The 16,445-nt window shown below is 40.4% G+C and overlaps 2 protein-coding genes across 2 annotated transcripts; one reads left to right on the top strand and one right to left on the bottom strand.

The window, feature by feature from the left end:
- The first annotated feature begins 138 nt into the window (after positions 1-138).
- Positions 139-16,018, top strand: LOC135139528 (filaggrin-like). The gene is made up of 3 exons (XM_064069802.1): positions 139-237; positions 293-376; positions 431-16,018. Exons 1-3 carry the CDS (start codon positions 139-141, stop codon positions 15,500-15,502), a joined length of 15,255 nt encoding a protein of 5,084 aa, XP_063925872.1. The 3' UTR covers positions 15,503-16,018.
- On the bottom strand, positions 15,824-16,168 carry LOC135139587 (protein LLP homolog). The gene has a single exon (XM_064069884.1). The coding sequence runs from the start codon at positions 16,166-16,168 to the stop codon at positions 15,824-15,826; it is 345 nt and encodes a 114-aa protein (XP_063925954.1).
- Between the last annotated feature and the right edge of the window lie 277 nt (positions 16,169-16,445).

The following is a 16,445-nucleotide window of genomic DNA, read 5'->3' on the forward strand; positions in this document are numbered from 1 at the left end:
CTGACAATAGCGCCTAAACAACGTATTTTTAAGAAAGCGCAGGCCGGTAGACAGTTCTTGTACATCCAGCAATCGCGACTACAGTGCTTTAAGTAGAAGTTAGTTTCAACTTTGTCACAATTTCAGCCAAAGCAAGGGATGTGTAGAAACCGTTACGACGAAATCCCCTGCATCAACACAACCATCAACAGAATATTATGCTGCCCACGTCAGCCTAATATGTCCTTACAAAGCACGGTACTACACAAAAATAGATTCTAATGTATCAATTTTACAAAAGTCACTCTTCTAGGAAAATACAGATGGAGGAGTCACAGAATTAAATGACCAATTGCAAGAAAATATCAACGAAATCAACTGCAGACTGGAATACTTGGTAGAAAAGAGTCGTAGTTACAACTAAGGTTTAATCAAATTATTCTACTTCTAGGGAAATATGTCGTCAGAAGTTAAACAACAAAAATCCGGAAATCTTACAACTGAAAACTTGTCCGGATCTACTTCAGACCTTTCTAGTATAAAATCTGAAGACTTTGCAGAAACCCTTCGTGATTATGACGATGTTGACACAAAACCGCGAAATGTATCTTCGAGTCAGAATTTAGGTTCACAAAAAATCCAGAAACCAAGTTCTACTAGTCAACGATCTGGTTCACCTGGGGAGTCTGTGAGTAACATTGGTGCAAGTCGGTCTCATTCGACTTCTGCTACTCCCAGTGAGGACGCCCTTGGAAAAAGCAGTCAATCTTTTGGTTCAAAGATTTCTTCAGATTTATACCCGAAAGCTCCTCCACCGAGTAAAATTGATTTTAGTCAAAGTAGAAATGCTTCTTCTCGTGGAGTGGTCGCGAGTCGTAGTTCTTCAGCGACTAAAGGAATAAATACTTCTGGTTTATCTACGGGTGCACCAAAAGACACCTGTAATCGTAATGACTGTGAAAATCCAGGTACGGAATCTCCTGACCCTAGTGACAATAAGATTTGTTCACCACGTACGTGTGTTGAATTTGCAACAAGCGATTCTATTTATGATGGAGGAGATTGTTTTAACCAAGAGAACGAACCTCCAACTGAAGAACACACATCTGTTCATGCTACTCCTAGTCAACAAAAAAGTAAAGTTCTAAGTTCCACTAGTCAACATGGATATTCTTCTACAGACGTTTTAGATTCTGTTCAAAAAAATGTGTCTTTTCACAAACGAAAAAGTACCCATAACCCATCTAGCGAAACTATTATGAGCGAGGCTCTTAGTGGCGAAAGCTCACGTAGTTCTCCAGGACAAGTTGTTAGTGAAGGAAGTGGACATTTTACTCCAACAATAGACTTTTGGGAGGAAAACGGAAAACCTCGCAGTGTTACTAACACTCCAAGTGGATCCAAAGATTGGACATCAGGGATAAAATTGTCTAATTCACATACGAATTCTGTTAGTGAACAAAAAGTAGCTCCTGATTTACGAACGAACTCTCAAAGCCGGAGTAAAGAAACTACTGGAAGGAGATCTGCAAACCTTAAAGAAACTTCTAGTCGAAGAGGTGGATCTCAACGGAAAAATAGTCCACTTCATACCAAGGAGTGTCTATGTTGTCAATGTGTAAAAAGTAGGAATCTAAGTCAAGGCAAAAGTATATCGCACCAGGATACTCTTAGTCAAGGTGAAGGACGAATTGCATCTGATGGTCAAGGAAAAATGATTCTCAGTCCAAACACTCGTAGTACTGGTAGTAAAAGTCAAAACGTTAGTCAACAAAAAGTCTCTGCTAGTCTTCCTAGTAAAACTCATAGTCAACAAAAGTGTCAATGCCCTCATTGTGAGGGAAAGAGAAAACTCATTCAAGGAAAAATGATTCCCATTCCAAACACTTGTAGCACTACCAGTAAAGGCACTCTTAGTCAATATAAAGACCCTTCGAAGTCTCCTATTTCTTCTGCAAGTGTTAAACAATCTCCTAGCCGTAATTTAGAAAAAACTAGTCGTAGTAAGCAAGAAATTTCTAGTCAAAACGTTAACAATTTGTCTTCACGCATGCCTGGTCGTAGCAAAAGTGAGCTAGCCAGTCATCACAGTGCCCCTTCACAGGCAGACTCTATCAAGCAAAGTCAAGCTTCTGTTAGTCGTCGTGGAGAAACTCTTAGTCAAGTGGATGCATCTCGTAGTCAACAAAAATATACTAGTGTCAGTCAAGACGATTATAAATCCCGTAGTGGGGTTAAACAAGCCACATATTCACTCAAGGATTCTGAAGACAGTCTTAGTCAAGTACCAATTCCATCTAATAGTCAAGGAAACTTCATTCACAGTCCAAGCAGTCGTATTGACAGTAAAACTGCTTTAGGTCGAAATAATCATTATGCAGAATATCCCAGCCAACAGAACGTATCACCTAGTCAATATAAAGATGTTGCTCAGTCTTCAGCAAATCTTAAAGAAACTCCTAGCCGGAAAAGCGGATCTCGTACTGTAGAAAAAGCTAGTCGTAGTGCAACCCCTCGTTCCGTTACAGAAACTTATTTTTCACGTATGGATTCTTCTGTTGGAGGTGGGCAATCTAAGAGTTATCAAGAACATGCTGAAATAGATGGTAGCGAAGAATTTATTCCTAGTTCACGCAGTGGAATTCCGAGTAGACAAGAAATTTCTACTCAACGCGTGGTTAGCATGTCTACTCGTAGCCAAAGTGGAGTTGCTAGTCACCGTAGTGCTCCTTCACAGGCAAATTCCTTCAAACAAAGTCAAGCTTCTGTTAATCGTCGCGGCCAAGTGAATGCATCTCGTAGTCAACGTGAATATATTGCGGATCAAGAAGACATTGTTGACGAAGATGGCAGAGAAGAAGAATTTATTCCTAGTTCACGGACGGGAATTCCTAGTAGACAAGAAATCTCTAGTCAAAATGTGGCTAATTTGTCTTCACGCATGTCTACTCGTTCCAAAAGTGGGCAGGCCAGTCAACAGATTGGTCGTTCACAGGCAGATTCTATCAAGCGAAGTCAAGCTTCTGTTAATCGTCGTGGGGAAACTCGTAGCCAAGTGAATGCATCTCGTAGTCAACGTGAATATATTGTCGATCCTCCTATATCTTCTGCAAATCTTAAAGAAACCCCGAGTCGGAGAAGCGAATCTCAAAGTCAACAAAAATCTAAACGTAGCCATTCCACGGATTGTCGTTGCTGTGAATGTATAAACAAGAAAAAACTCCGTCAAGATAGTTATAAATCGCGCAGTGAAGTGGAAGGTGTCGTTCAATCACATACAGATTCTGTTATTCAACCTGAATACTCTGTTAGTTTTGACGAAGTGGATGACGAAGGAAGAACTGAATCATATAATCAAGGAAATGTTGTTAGTAGTCCAAGTAATCGTAGTGCTGGTACTAAGGGTACTCGTAGTCGAAGTGGTTATCAAAATGTTAGCCAACAGAAAGTATCCCGTAGTCAATATGAAGATATGGCTCAGTCTCCTACATCTGCTGCAAATCTTAAAGACTCTCCTAGCCGGAGAACCGAATCTCTTAGTCAACAAAAATCTAATCGTAGTCAACTGCAAGGTGTCGCTCAATCACGTACAGATTCTATGATTCAACCCGAAGACACTTTTAGTTATGACGAAGTGGATGACGAAGGAAAAACTGAATCATATAGTCAAGGAAATGTTGTTAGTAGTCCAAGCAATCGTAGTGCTGGTAGTAAGGGTACTCGCAGTCGAAGTGGTCATCAAAATGTTAAAGAATCTCCTAGCCGAAGAAGCGAAGCTCGTAGTCTACAAAAAGATAGTCGTACTTCACATCACGGTTCTACTAAGGAAATGACTCTTCCACGTATGGATTCTTCCGGTCGAGATGGGCAATCTAAGACTTATCAAGAAGACATTGTTGACGAAGATGAAAATGAAGACGAAGATGGCAGAGAAGAAGAATTTGCTCCTAGTTCACGCACGGGAATTCCTAGTAGACAAGAAATCTCTAGTCAAAATGTGGCTAATTTGTCTTCACGCATGTCTACTCGTACCAAAAGTGGGCTGTCCAGTCAACAGATTGGTCGTTCACAGACAGATGCTGTAACCCGAAGTCAAGCTTCTGTTAATCGTCGTGGAGAAACTCGTAGCCAAGTGAATGCGTCTCTTAGTCAACAAAAACCTAATCGTAGTCATTCCACGGACTGTCGTTGCTGTGAATGTGTAAACAAGAAAAAACTCCGTCAAGATAGTGAACTGGAAGGTGTCGCTCAATCACATACAGATTCTGTTATTCAACCTGAAGACTCTGTTAGTTATGACGAAGTGGATGACGAAGGAAGAACTGAATCATATAATCAAGGAAATGTTGTTAGTAGTCCAAGTAATCGTAGCGCTGGTAGTAAGGGTACTCGCAGTCGAAGTGGTCATCAAAATGTTAAAGAATCTCCTAGCCGGAGAAGCGAAGCTCGTAGTCTACAAAAAGATAGTCGTATTTCACATCACGGTTCTACTAAGGAAATTTCTCTTCTACGTATGGACTCTTCCGGTCGAGATGGGCAATCTAAGACTTATCAAGAAGACATTGTTGACGAAGATGAAAATGAAGACGAAGATGGCAGAGAAGAAGAATTTACTCCTATTTCACGCACGGGAATTCCTAGTAGACAAGAAATCTCTAGTCAAAATGTGGCTAATTTGTCTTCACGCATGTCTACTCGTACCAAAAGTGGGCTGTCCAGTCAACAGATTGGTCGTTCACAGACAGATGCTGTAACCCGAAGTCAAGCTTCTGTTAATCGTCGTGGAGAAACTCGTAGCCAAGTGAATGCGTCTCTTAGTCAACAAAAATCTAATCGTAGCCATTCCACGGACTGCCGTTGCTGTGAATGTGTAAACAAGAAAAAACTCCGTCAAGATAGTGAACTGGAAGGTGTTGCTCAATCACATACAGATTCTGTTATTCAACCTGAAGACTCTGTTAGTTATGACGAAGTGGATGACGAAGGAAGAACTGAATCATATAGTCAAGGAAATGTTGTTAGTAGTCCAAGCAATCGTACTGCTGGTAGTAAGGGTACTCGCAGTCGGAGTGGTCATCAAAATGTTAGCCAACAGAAAGTATCCCGTAGTCAATATGAAGATATGACTCAGCCCCCTATATCTTCTGCAAATCTTAAAGAAAGTCCTAGTCGAAGAAGCGAATCTCTTAGTCAACAAAAATCTAATCGTAGTCAAGTGGAAGGTGTTGCTCAATCACGTACAGATTCTAATATTCAACCTGAATACACTGTTAATTATGACGAAGTGGATGACGAAGGAAGAACTGAATCATATAGTCAAGGAAATGTTGTTAGTAGTCCAAGCAATCGTAGCGCTGGTAGTAAGGGTTCTCGCAGTCGAAGTGGTCATCAAAATGTTAAAGAATCTCCTAGCCGGAGAAGCGAAGCTCGTAGTCTACAAAAAGATAGTCGTACTTCACATCACGGTTCTACTAAGGAAATGACTCTTCCACGTATGGATTCTTCTGGTCGAGATGGGCAAGAAGACAATGTTGACGAAGATGAAGATGGCGGAGAAGAAGAATTTGCTCCTAATTCACGCACGGGAATTCCTAGTAGACAAGAAATCTCGAGTCAAAATGTGAAAAATTTGTCTACACGCATATCTTCGCGTAGTAAAAGTGGGGTAGCTGTTCCGTCACAGACAAATTCAATCAAACGAAGTCAAGCTTCTGTTAATCGTCGAGGAGAAACTCGTAGCCAAGTGAATGCATCTCGTAGTCAACGTGAAGATATTGGCGATTCTCCCATATCTTCCGCAAATCTTAAAAATACTCCAAGTGGAAAAAACGGATCTCTTAGTCAACAAAAATCTAATCGTACACATTCCATAGATTGTCGTTGCTGTGGATGTGTAAATAAAAAAAAACTCGGTCAAGAAAATTATAAATCCCACAGTGAATTGGGGAATATCGCTGAATCACGTACAGATTCTACTGTTGAACCTGAAGACACTCTTAGTTATGACGAAATAAATGATGAAGAAAGAACTGAATCATATAGTCAAGGAAATGTTGTTAGTAGTCCAAGTAATCGTAGTGCTGGTAGTAAGGGTCCTCGTAGTCGAAGTGGTCATCAAAATGTTAGCCAACAGAAAGTATCCCGTAGTCAATATGAAGATATAACTCAGTCTTCCGCAAATCTTAAAGAATCTCCTAGCCGTAGAAGCGAATCTTCACGTCATGAAGCTTCTCTTCCAGGTATTGATTCTTCTGGTCGAGATGAGCAGAGTTATCAAGACAATGTTGAAGAAGAAGTTGAAAACGAAGGTAGCGGGGTAGAAGAATTTACTTCTAGTTCACGCACGGGAATTCCTAGTAGACAAAAAATCTCTAGTCAAAATACTGCTCCTTCACAGACAGATTCAATCAAGCCAAGTCAAACTTCTGTTAATCGTCGTGGAGAAACTCGTAGCCAAGTGAATGCATCCCATAGTCAACGTGAATATATTGTCGATTCACGTATACCTTCTGCAAATCTTAAAGAAACTCCGAGTCGAAGAAGCGAATCTCTTAGTCAACAAAAATCTAATCGTAGTCATTCCATGGATTGTCGTTGCTGTGAATGTATAAACAAAAAAAAACTCGGTCAAGACAATTATAAATCCCACAGTGAATTCGAAAGTGTCGCTGAATCACGTACAGATCCTATTATTGAACCTGAAAATAATCTTAGTTATGACCAAGTAGAGGATGAAGGAAGAACTGAATCATATAGTGAAGAAACAATTTCTAGCAGCCAAGGCACTGGTAGCGCTAGCAGTGATGGTCGAAGTGATCATCTTAGCCAACAGAAAATCTCTTCTAGTCAATATGAAGATATTACCCAGTCTGCAAATCTTAAAGAATCTCCTAGCCGGAGAAGCGAATCTCGTAGTACAGGAAAAGCTAGTCGTAGTTCACGTCAGGGTTCTATTAAGGAACCATCTCTTCCACGTATGGATTCTTCTGTGCGAGATGAGCAATCTAAGACTTATCAAGAAGACATTGTTGACGAAGATGAAAATGAAGACGAAGATGGCAGACAAGAAGAGTTTGCCCCTAGTTCGCGCACGGGAATTCCTAGTATACAAGAAATTTCTAGTCAAAATCTGGAAAATTTGTCTTCGCGCATGTTTACACTCAAAGATGAGTTTAGCAGTCACCACGCTAATCCTTCACAAACAAATTCAATCAGGCAAAGTCAAACTTCTGTTAATCGTCGTGGACAAACATCTCGTAGTCAACGTGAATATATTGTCGATCCTCTTATATCTTCTGCAAATCTTAAAGAACCTCCTAGTCGAAGAAGCGAATCTCTTAGTCCACAAAAATATAGCAGTATTCATTCCACAAACTGTCGTTGCTGTGAATGTGTAAACAAGAAAAATCTTAGTCAAGATAATTATAGATCCCGCAGTGAGCTTGAAGATTCTCGCACAGAATCTCCTGTTCAACTTGAAGACACTCTTAGGTATGAAGAAGTAGATGATGGAGGAAAAACTGAATCACATAGTCAAGGAAAAATTGTTAGCAGTCCAAGCACTCGTAGTACTGGTAGTAAGGGTACTCGTAGTCAAAGTGGCCATCAAACTATTAGCCAACAGAAAGTGTTTCGTAGTCAATATGAAGATATGACTCAGTCTCCTACATCTGCGGCAAATCTTAAAGAATCTCCTAGTCGAAGAAGCGAATCTCTTAGTCAACAAAAATCTAATCGTAGTCAACTGGAAGGTGTCGCTCAATCACGTACAGATTCTGTTATTCAACCTGAAGACACTTTTAGTTATGACGAAGTGGATGACGAAGGAAGAACTGAATCATACAGTCAAGGAAATGTTGTTAGTAGTCCAAGTAATCGTAGTGCTGGCAGTAAGGGTACTCGTAGTCAAAGTGGCCATCAAACTATTAGCCAACAGAAAGTATCCCGTAGTCAATATGAAGATATGACTCAGTCTCCTACATCTGCTGCAAATCTTAAAGAAAGTCCTAGCCGGAGAAGTGAATCTCTTAGTCAACAAAAATCTAATCGTAGTCAACTGGAAGGTGTCGCTCAATCACGTACAGATTCTGTTATTCAACCTGAAGACACTTTTAGTTATGACGAAGTGGATGACGAAGGAAGAACTCAATCATATAGTCAAGGAAATGTTGTTAGTAGTCCAAGTAATCGTAGTGCTGGTAGTAAGGGTACTCGTAGTCAAAGTGGTCATCAAACTATTAACCAACAGAAAGTATCTCGTAGTCAGTATGAAGAAATGGCTCAGTCCCTTACAACTGCTGCAAATCTTAAAGAATGTCCTAGCCGTAGAAGTGAATCTCTTAGTCAACAAAAATCTAATCGTAGTCAACTAGAAGGGGTCGGTCAATCACGTACAGATTCTACTATTCAACCCGAAGACACTTTTAGTTATGACGAAGTGGATGACGAAGGAAGAACTGAATCACACAGTCAAGGAAATGTTGTTAGTAGTCCAAGTAATCGTAGTGCTGGTAGTAAGGGTACTCGTAGTCAAAGTGGCCATCAAACTATTAGTCAACAGAAAGTATCCCGTAGTCAATATGAAGATATGACGCAGCCCCCTATATCTTCTGCAAATCTTAAAGAAAGTCCTAGTCGAAGAAACGAATCTCTTAGTCAACAAAAATATAGCACTATTCATGCCGCAGACTGTCATTGCTGTGAATGTATAAATAAGAAAAATCTCAGTCAAGACAATTATAAATCCCGTAGTCAATATGAAGATATGACTCAGTCTCCTACATCTGCGGCAAATCTTAAAGAATCTCCTAGTCGAAAAAGCGAATCTCGTAGTACAGGAAAAGCTAGTCGTAGTCAATTGGAAGGAGTCGCTCAATCACGTACAGATTCTATTATTCAACCCGAAGACTCTGTAAGTTATGACGAAGTAGATGACGAAGGAAGAACTCAATCATATAGTCAAGGAAATGTTGTTAGTAGTCCAAGCAATCGTAGTGCTGGTAGTAAAAGTACTCGTAGTCAAAGTGGCCATCAAACTATTAGCCAACAGAAAGTATCTCGTAGTCAATATGAAGATATGACTCAGTCTCCTACATCTGCTGCAAATCTTAAAGAATCTCCTAGTCGAAGAAGTGAATCTCGTAGTACAGGAAAAGCTAGTCGTAGTCAATTGGAAGGAGTCGCTCAATCACGTACAGATTCTATTATTCAACCCGAAGATTCTGTTAGTTATGACGAAGTAGATGACGAAGGAAGAACTAAATCATATAGTCAAGGAAAGATTGTTAGTAGTCCAAGCAATCGTAGTGCTGGTAGTAAGGGTACTCGTAGTCAAAGTGGCCATCAAACCATTAGCCAACAGAAAGTATCTCGTAGTCAATATGAAGATATGACTCAGTCTCCTACATCTGCGGCTAATCTTAAAGAATCTCCTAGTCGAAGAAGCGAATCTCGTAGTACAGGAAAATCTAGTCGTAGTCAATTGGAAGGAGTCGCTCAATCACGTACAGATTCTATTATTCAACCCGAAGATTCTGTCACTTATGACGAAGTAGATGACGAAGGAAGAACTCAATCATATAGTCAAGGAAATGTTGTTAGTAGTCCAAGCAATCGTAGTGCTGGTAGTAAGGGTACTCGTAGTCAAAGTGGCCATCAAACCATTAGCCAACAGAAAGTATCTCGTAGTCAATATGAAGATATGACTCAGTCTCCTACATCTGCGGCAAATCTTGAAGAATCTCCTAGTCGAAGAAGCGAATCTCGTAGTACAGGAAAAGCTAGTCGTAGTCAATTGGAAGGAGTCGCTCAATCACGTACAGATTCTATTATTCAACCCGAAGACTCTGCTAGTTATGATGATGTAGTTGACGAAGGAAGAACTGAATCATATAGTCAAGGAAATGTTTTTAGTAGTCCAAGTAATCGTAGTGCTGGTAGTAAGGGTACTCGTAGTCAAAGTGGCCATCAAACTATTAGCCACCAGAAAGTATCTCGTAGTCAATATGAAGATATGACTCAATCTCCTACATCTGCGGCAAATCTTAAAGAAAGTCCTAGCCGGAGAAGCGAATCTCTTAGTCAACAAAAATCTAATCGAAGTCAACTGGAAAGTGTCGCTCAATCACGTACAGATTCTATTATTCAACCTGAAGACACTTTTAGTTATGACGAAGGAAGAACTGAATCATACAGTCAAGGAAATGTTGTTAGTAGTCCAAGTAATCGTAGTGCTGGTAGTAAGGATACTCGTAGTCAAAGTGGCCATCAAACTATTAGCCAACAGAAAGTATCTCGTAGTCAATATGAAGATATGACTAAATCTCCTACATCTGCTGCAAATCTTAAAGATTCTCCTAGTCGAAGAACCGAATCTCTTAATCAACAAAAATATAGCACTATTCATACCGCAGACTGTCGTTGCTGTAAATGTATAAATAAGAAAAATCTCAGTCAAGACAGTTATAAATCCCGTAGTCAATATGAAGATATGACTCAGTCTCCTACATCTTCTGCAAATCTTAAAGAATCTCCTAGCCGGAGAAGCGAATCTCGTAGTCTAGGAAAACCTACTCATACTTCACGTCAGGGTTCTGTTAAGGAAGCTTCTCTTCGACGTATTGATTCTTCTAGTCGAGATGGGCAGTCTAAGACTTATCTAGAAGACATTGTAGACGAAGATGTTGCTCCTAGTTCACGCACGGGGATTCCTAGTAGACAAGAAATATCTAGTCAAAATGTGGAAAATTCGTCTACACGCATACCTTCGCATAGCAAAAGTGGGGTACCCAGTCAACATACTGCCCCGTCACAGACAAATTCAATCAAGCGAAGTCAAGCTTCTGTTAAACGAGATGGGCAATCTAAGAGTTATCAAGACGGCAATATTGTCGAAGACGAAGAAAGAGATAGTAGAGAAGAAGAATTTCCTCCTAGTTCACGCTCAGGGATCCCTAGTAGACAAGAAATGTCTAGTCAAAATGTGGAAAATTCGTCTACACGCCTACCTTCGCGCAGCCAAAGTGGGGTAGCCACTCAACATACCGCCCCGTCACAGAAAAATTCAATCAAACGAAGTCAAGCTTCTGTTAATCGAGATGGGCAATCTAAGAGTTATCAAGAAGACAATATTGTCAAAGACGAAGAAAGAGACAGTAGAGAAGAAGAATTTACTCGTAGTTCACGCTCGGGGATTCCTAGTAGACAAGAAATCTCTAGTCAAAATGTGGAAAATTCGTCTACACGCATACCTTCGCGCAGCAAAAGTGGGGTATCCAGTCAACATACTGCCCCGTCACAGACAAATTCAATCAAGCAAAGTCAAGCTTCTGTTAATCGAGATGGGCAATCTAAGAGTTATCAAGAAGGCAATATCGTCGAAGACAAAGAAAGAGATAGCAGAGAAGAAGAATTTTCTCCTAGTTCACGCTCGGGGATTCCTAGTAGACAAGAAATGTCTAGTCAAAATGTGGAAATTTCGTCTACACGCATACCTTCGCGTAGCAAAAGTGGGGTATCCAGTCAACATACTGTCCCGTCACAGACAAATTCAATCAAGCGAAGTCAAGCTTCTGTTAATCGAGATGGGCAATCTAAGAGTTATCAAGAAGGCAATATTGTCGAAGACGAAGAAAAAGATAGCAGAGAAGAAGAATTTCCTCGTAGTTCACGCTCGGGGATTCCTAGTAGACAAGAAATGTCTACTCGTAGCCAAGTTGGGGTTACCAGTCACCACACTGCTCCTTCAGAGGCAGATTCCACGAGGCAAAGTCAAGCATCTGTTAATCGCCGTGGAGAAACTCTTAGCCAAGTGATTGCATCTCGTAGTCAACGTGAATATACTCCTTCTGCAAATCTTAACGAAACTCTTAGTCAACAAAAATATACTAGTACTCATTCCACGGACTGCCAGTGCTGTGAATGTACAAAAAAGAAAAATATCAGACCTGAAGATACTCGTAGTTATAGCGTAGAAAATGCAAGAACTGAATCTCATAGTCACGGAAAAGTTATTGGTAGCAGAGGTACTCTTGGTCGAAGTGATCAACACGAAGCATCTCTACATGAAGATGTTGTTCAGCCTCCTGTATCTTCTGCAAATCTTAAACAAACCGCAAGCCAAAGAAGCGAAACTCGTAGTGTAGTATCCAGTCAAAATTCTCGCCCTGGTGCTGCCAGGAGCGCTTCACATTCACGTGTGAATTCTTCTGGTCGAGATGGGTTGCCTATGAATTATTTTGAAGAGGACGCCGACGAAAATGAACAAAGAAAGCACAGAGAAAAAGAAATCACTTCTGGTATTCCTAGTACTTCCGAGGACATTGGTAGTCAACAAGGTGAGCGTTCCAGTCATCACACTGCTCCAGCAGCAAGAAATTCCACCATGCAAAGCGTTAATCACCAGGAAAAACCTGATGGCACACCGTCCACATCTATGAGTCAACGGTCAGACATTATCAATCTTCCTACCACTTCTGTTAGCCAGTATGAAACCCATCCTAAACAACAGCCATCTGCTACTGATCAACGAAAAGTTAAAATTAGCACAGACAACGTTTATGTTAAGTCGGATAACATTCCGAGTCACGGTGGACGGGAATCAGGCACAGTGCTTGCCGAAGAAAGTCTTAACAAAAGAACTGGATCTCCTAGTCAAGGAGAATTTACTCTCCACCCACGCCCCCTCGTTAATGAGAGTGAAGATACTTTTACTCACTTGAGAGACAATGCAGGTATACTTGAAGAATATCCAAAAAAAAACGCCAATCAAACAACTGAACCTCAGGAAAAAATTGCTGGTAGTAACGTATCTCTTGATCGAAGCAGGGACACTGTTCATTTCCCTACGAATTCTCTTAGAGATTACTATCCTGAAGAATTTGTCAGTCAACCAAATGCATCTATTAGTCAACATAATGATACTGTCCCCTCTCCTAAAGCTTCCGTAAGTCGTGAAGAAACTGCTAACCGAAAAAGTGAATCTCGTAGTCAACATAAAAGTATTCCTGTTTATTCGCGGGGTTGCCATTGCTGCCGGTGTATTAAGAAGAAAAGTCCCAGTCAAGACAAAAATCCTGAGCATTCATCCACGGGTAGCCTAACTCAGTTCATTGTATCCATTCTTAATCAACACGAAGATGATCCAGGTACACACCCTTCTACTCAACGTGAAGACCCTCAAGGAATGATTATCAGTCCAAGCAGTCGTAGTAGTGGCAATAATGGTACTCTTGATCGAAGTGATCATCGTAAACAAACTATTAGTCATCAGAAAGTGTCTCTTAGTCAATTTGCTCAGACTCCTACAAATTCTGTATATCTCAAAGACAGTCCCAGCAGAAAAAGTAACAAAAGTCTTAAGTTTTCACCCGTGGATAGCACAACTCCATTCAATACGTCTATTATTAATCAACACAGACAACCTGTTCATTCTTCTGAAGATTATGTTGATCATCACTCAACTCGTAACCCGGGCACTGCTATGGCTAATAGTAAAGTTACTTTTAATAGAAGTGTGAACCTTACTCGTTCAGGGATGGACAGTACTGATCAAAGTGGGTACTTCGTGAGCCAAGATGGAGAAATTGTTATCCAACAACACATGGAAGTTCCTAGCCAAAGTGAACACTCTATGAGTCATCATGGAGAATCTGTTAGCCAACATACTGCAAAGAAGAAAAATCTGGATGAAGACACAAATCTTAACCACGCAGATAATGTTAGCCGACAAAGCGAATCTCATTCACGTACAAATTCTGTTCAAGAAAATAAAGAACATAGAATTGAATTTCAGAATCAAGGATTGATTAGCAGTCCACGCAGTAAGAGTACTCTTGGTCGAAGTGATCATCGTGTAAAAACTATGAGTCAACAGAAAATGCCTCCTAGTCGATCTAGGAACCATCACGAAGACGATGTTAGAGAAGATGAAGACGGAGATAGTGCAAGAGAAGAATTTACTTCTAGTTCACGAACGGAAAGAATTCCTAGTCGTAACGAAACTGCTAGCCAAAGAAGCGAATCTCGTAATCTAGGAAAATCTAGTCGTACTTCACCTCCGGAGGTTCATCATGAAGACAGAGGTGATAGAGAAGAATTGACTCCTAGTTCACGCACAGGTATGGCTAATAATGAAGACGTTAGTAGTCAACCTAATTTGGATAGTCGTAGCCAAGGTGGGCCCGCCAGTCATCACACTGCTCCGTCAAAAACAGACGCTACCAAACAAAGTCATGCTTCTGTTATCCGTCGTGGAGAAAGTGGTAGCCAACCCCAGGAATCTAGTAGCCAGCATGAAGATATTACTCTTTCACGTCCAAATTCTGTTATTCAACGTGAAGATTCTGTTAGTCCTGATAAACGAAGCCTTGACCCAAAAAGTGGATCCCACACTGGTAAAAGAATTGGCCGCAGCGCAAACATCGATTCTCCTAAACGTACAGATGCTGCTGATCGAAACAGTAAGGTTACTCGTTCATTTATCGGCGATCTTAATCAAAGTGGAGAGTCTATGACCCAGTACGAAGAAACTGTTATCCGACGACATGAACCTCTTAACCAATCGCGTACAAATTCTGTTACTCAAAGTGTTAGCCAACATGCACCTGAAGATGTTAACCAACATAATAAATCTCTTAATCGACTACAAACTTCTACTCCTCGATTTAGGGAGTGCTTTTGTCCACGTAACGACTATTTTCGTCAAGTTTCCGATGTTCCACGTGTGGATTCTCTTAAACAAGGTGGCCACTCTGTGAGTCATCACAGCGCATCTCTTAGAGAAAATGATCACTCCATGAGTCATCATGCAGAATCTGCACCACCTAGTCAACATGAAGATGTTGTCCAGTCTCCTAAATCTTCCGCAATTTCCGCAAATCTTAAAGAAACTCCTAGTCGAAGAAGCGAATCTCTCGATCAACGAACAAGTAATTCTTCTGAGTACACGAATTGTGGTTGCTGTGACTGTACAACTGAGAACAATCTAAGTCAAGAGGAAAATTCTAAGTTCGATAGCATGACTGAACATAGAGATCCTATTCATGCTAACTCTATTTCCCAACGTGAATCATCTCTTAGTCAACGTGGTCAATCTGCAAGTCAGCAAAAATACTCAACTAATGAAATTGCCCAATCACGTCCAGATTCAGTTACTCAACGTGAAAGCTATGTTAGTCATGACAACGCCAGTGCTGGTACTAACGTTACTCTTGATCGTACTCGTTCACGTATAGAGCCCGCTGGTCGAAGTGGAATCTCCATGAATCAAGATACAAAAATTGTTACCCAACAACATGAAGATATTACTCATTCACGTACAGTTTCTGGTACTCAACGTGAAGCCTCTGTTACTCGTGGCGCAAGTGGCAACCCGAGCACCACTAGTGGAGATAGTAAAATTGCTCTTGATCGAAATAGGGACCCTACGAGTTCACGTATGGAGATTCCTAGTCAAAGTGGGCTCTCCATGAGCAGTGATAGAGAAATTGTTATCCAAGAACATGAACCTCTTAGCCCAGCGTGAAGATATTACTCATTCACGTACAGACAAAGTGAATCTCATAATAATGAAAAAATCAATCTCAGGCTTGGTCAAACATGGGGGCTCATTTATTTGTGAAAAAAGTGGTAGCTTGTGAATGGAATTTCTTAATCAACGTGATTATGCACTCAAACATAAAAAAATCTGCTTCACCTACAAGCAGCAGGAAATTTGAAAAAAGTAAATATTTATTAAAAAATAAGACCCAATATGCAGTACTGATTGTGTTTTATTTTAACAAAAAATTCTCATACATAAATTACGCATTTGTATAAAGAAACCAATAAAATGTATGTAAACGTGTTAGTGTTTATATTTCTTCCCTTTCTTCCCCTTCTTCTTTACTTTATTTTTCGTCACTTTTCTCGGGTGTAACCACACCGGATATGCACCGTGTTGGTCTCGCAGTGTTCTGGGATTAAAAACCCTCTTATTTGTGTCCGTGTCCATTTGATCGGCTTGCGTTGTCTTTGCAGCAACCACATTAGCCACTTGAGACAGTTCAGACATATTCACATCCTTGCTCACACTCTCGGATTCCTCAATTCCTAAGGTCTTTTTGAGTCTTTCTAGCTCTTTTTTTCCGTAACGTTCGCGTTTGATTGCGCGACATTTACGCTTCCACTTGCTTCGTATACTCTTGGCCATATTTTCCTGCAATTAAAGTTTGTTAAAAAATTACTTTGGATATTAGGGGGCTCAGCGTTACGTTAAGTTGCAAAACACAACCACCACCTTTTTAGGTTAGGTTGGAAAGAACACATGTTTTGACAGGTCTTGACATTGGACGAATATAGGGATTTGTGTTTTGTTACTGGTCACATTAAAATAGCTAACAAAGTAAAGAAAATAATAACACACACTGATTTTGAGTGAGTTTATCAATAAAAAACATAATCGTTGTTTAGTCGAAATAGATTACAAT

This window comes from Zophobas morio, unplaced genomic scaffold, assembly GCF_036711695.1.
Source record: "Zophobas morio isolate AGI-343-1 ecotype UQ-CSIRO unplaced genomic scaffold, CSIRO_AGI_Zmor_V1 ptg000031l, whole genome shotgun sequence".
NCBI lineage: Eukaryota > Metazoa > Arthropoda > Insecta > Coleoptera > Tenebrionidae > Zophobas > Zophobas morio.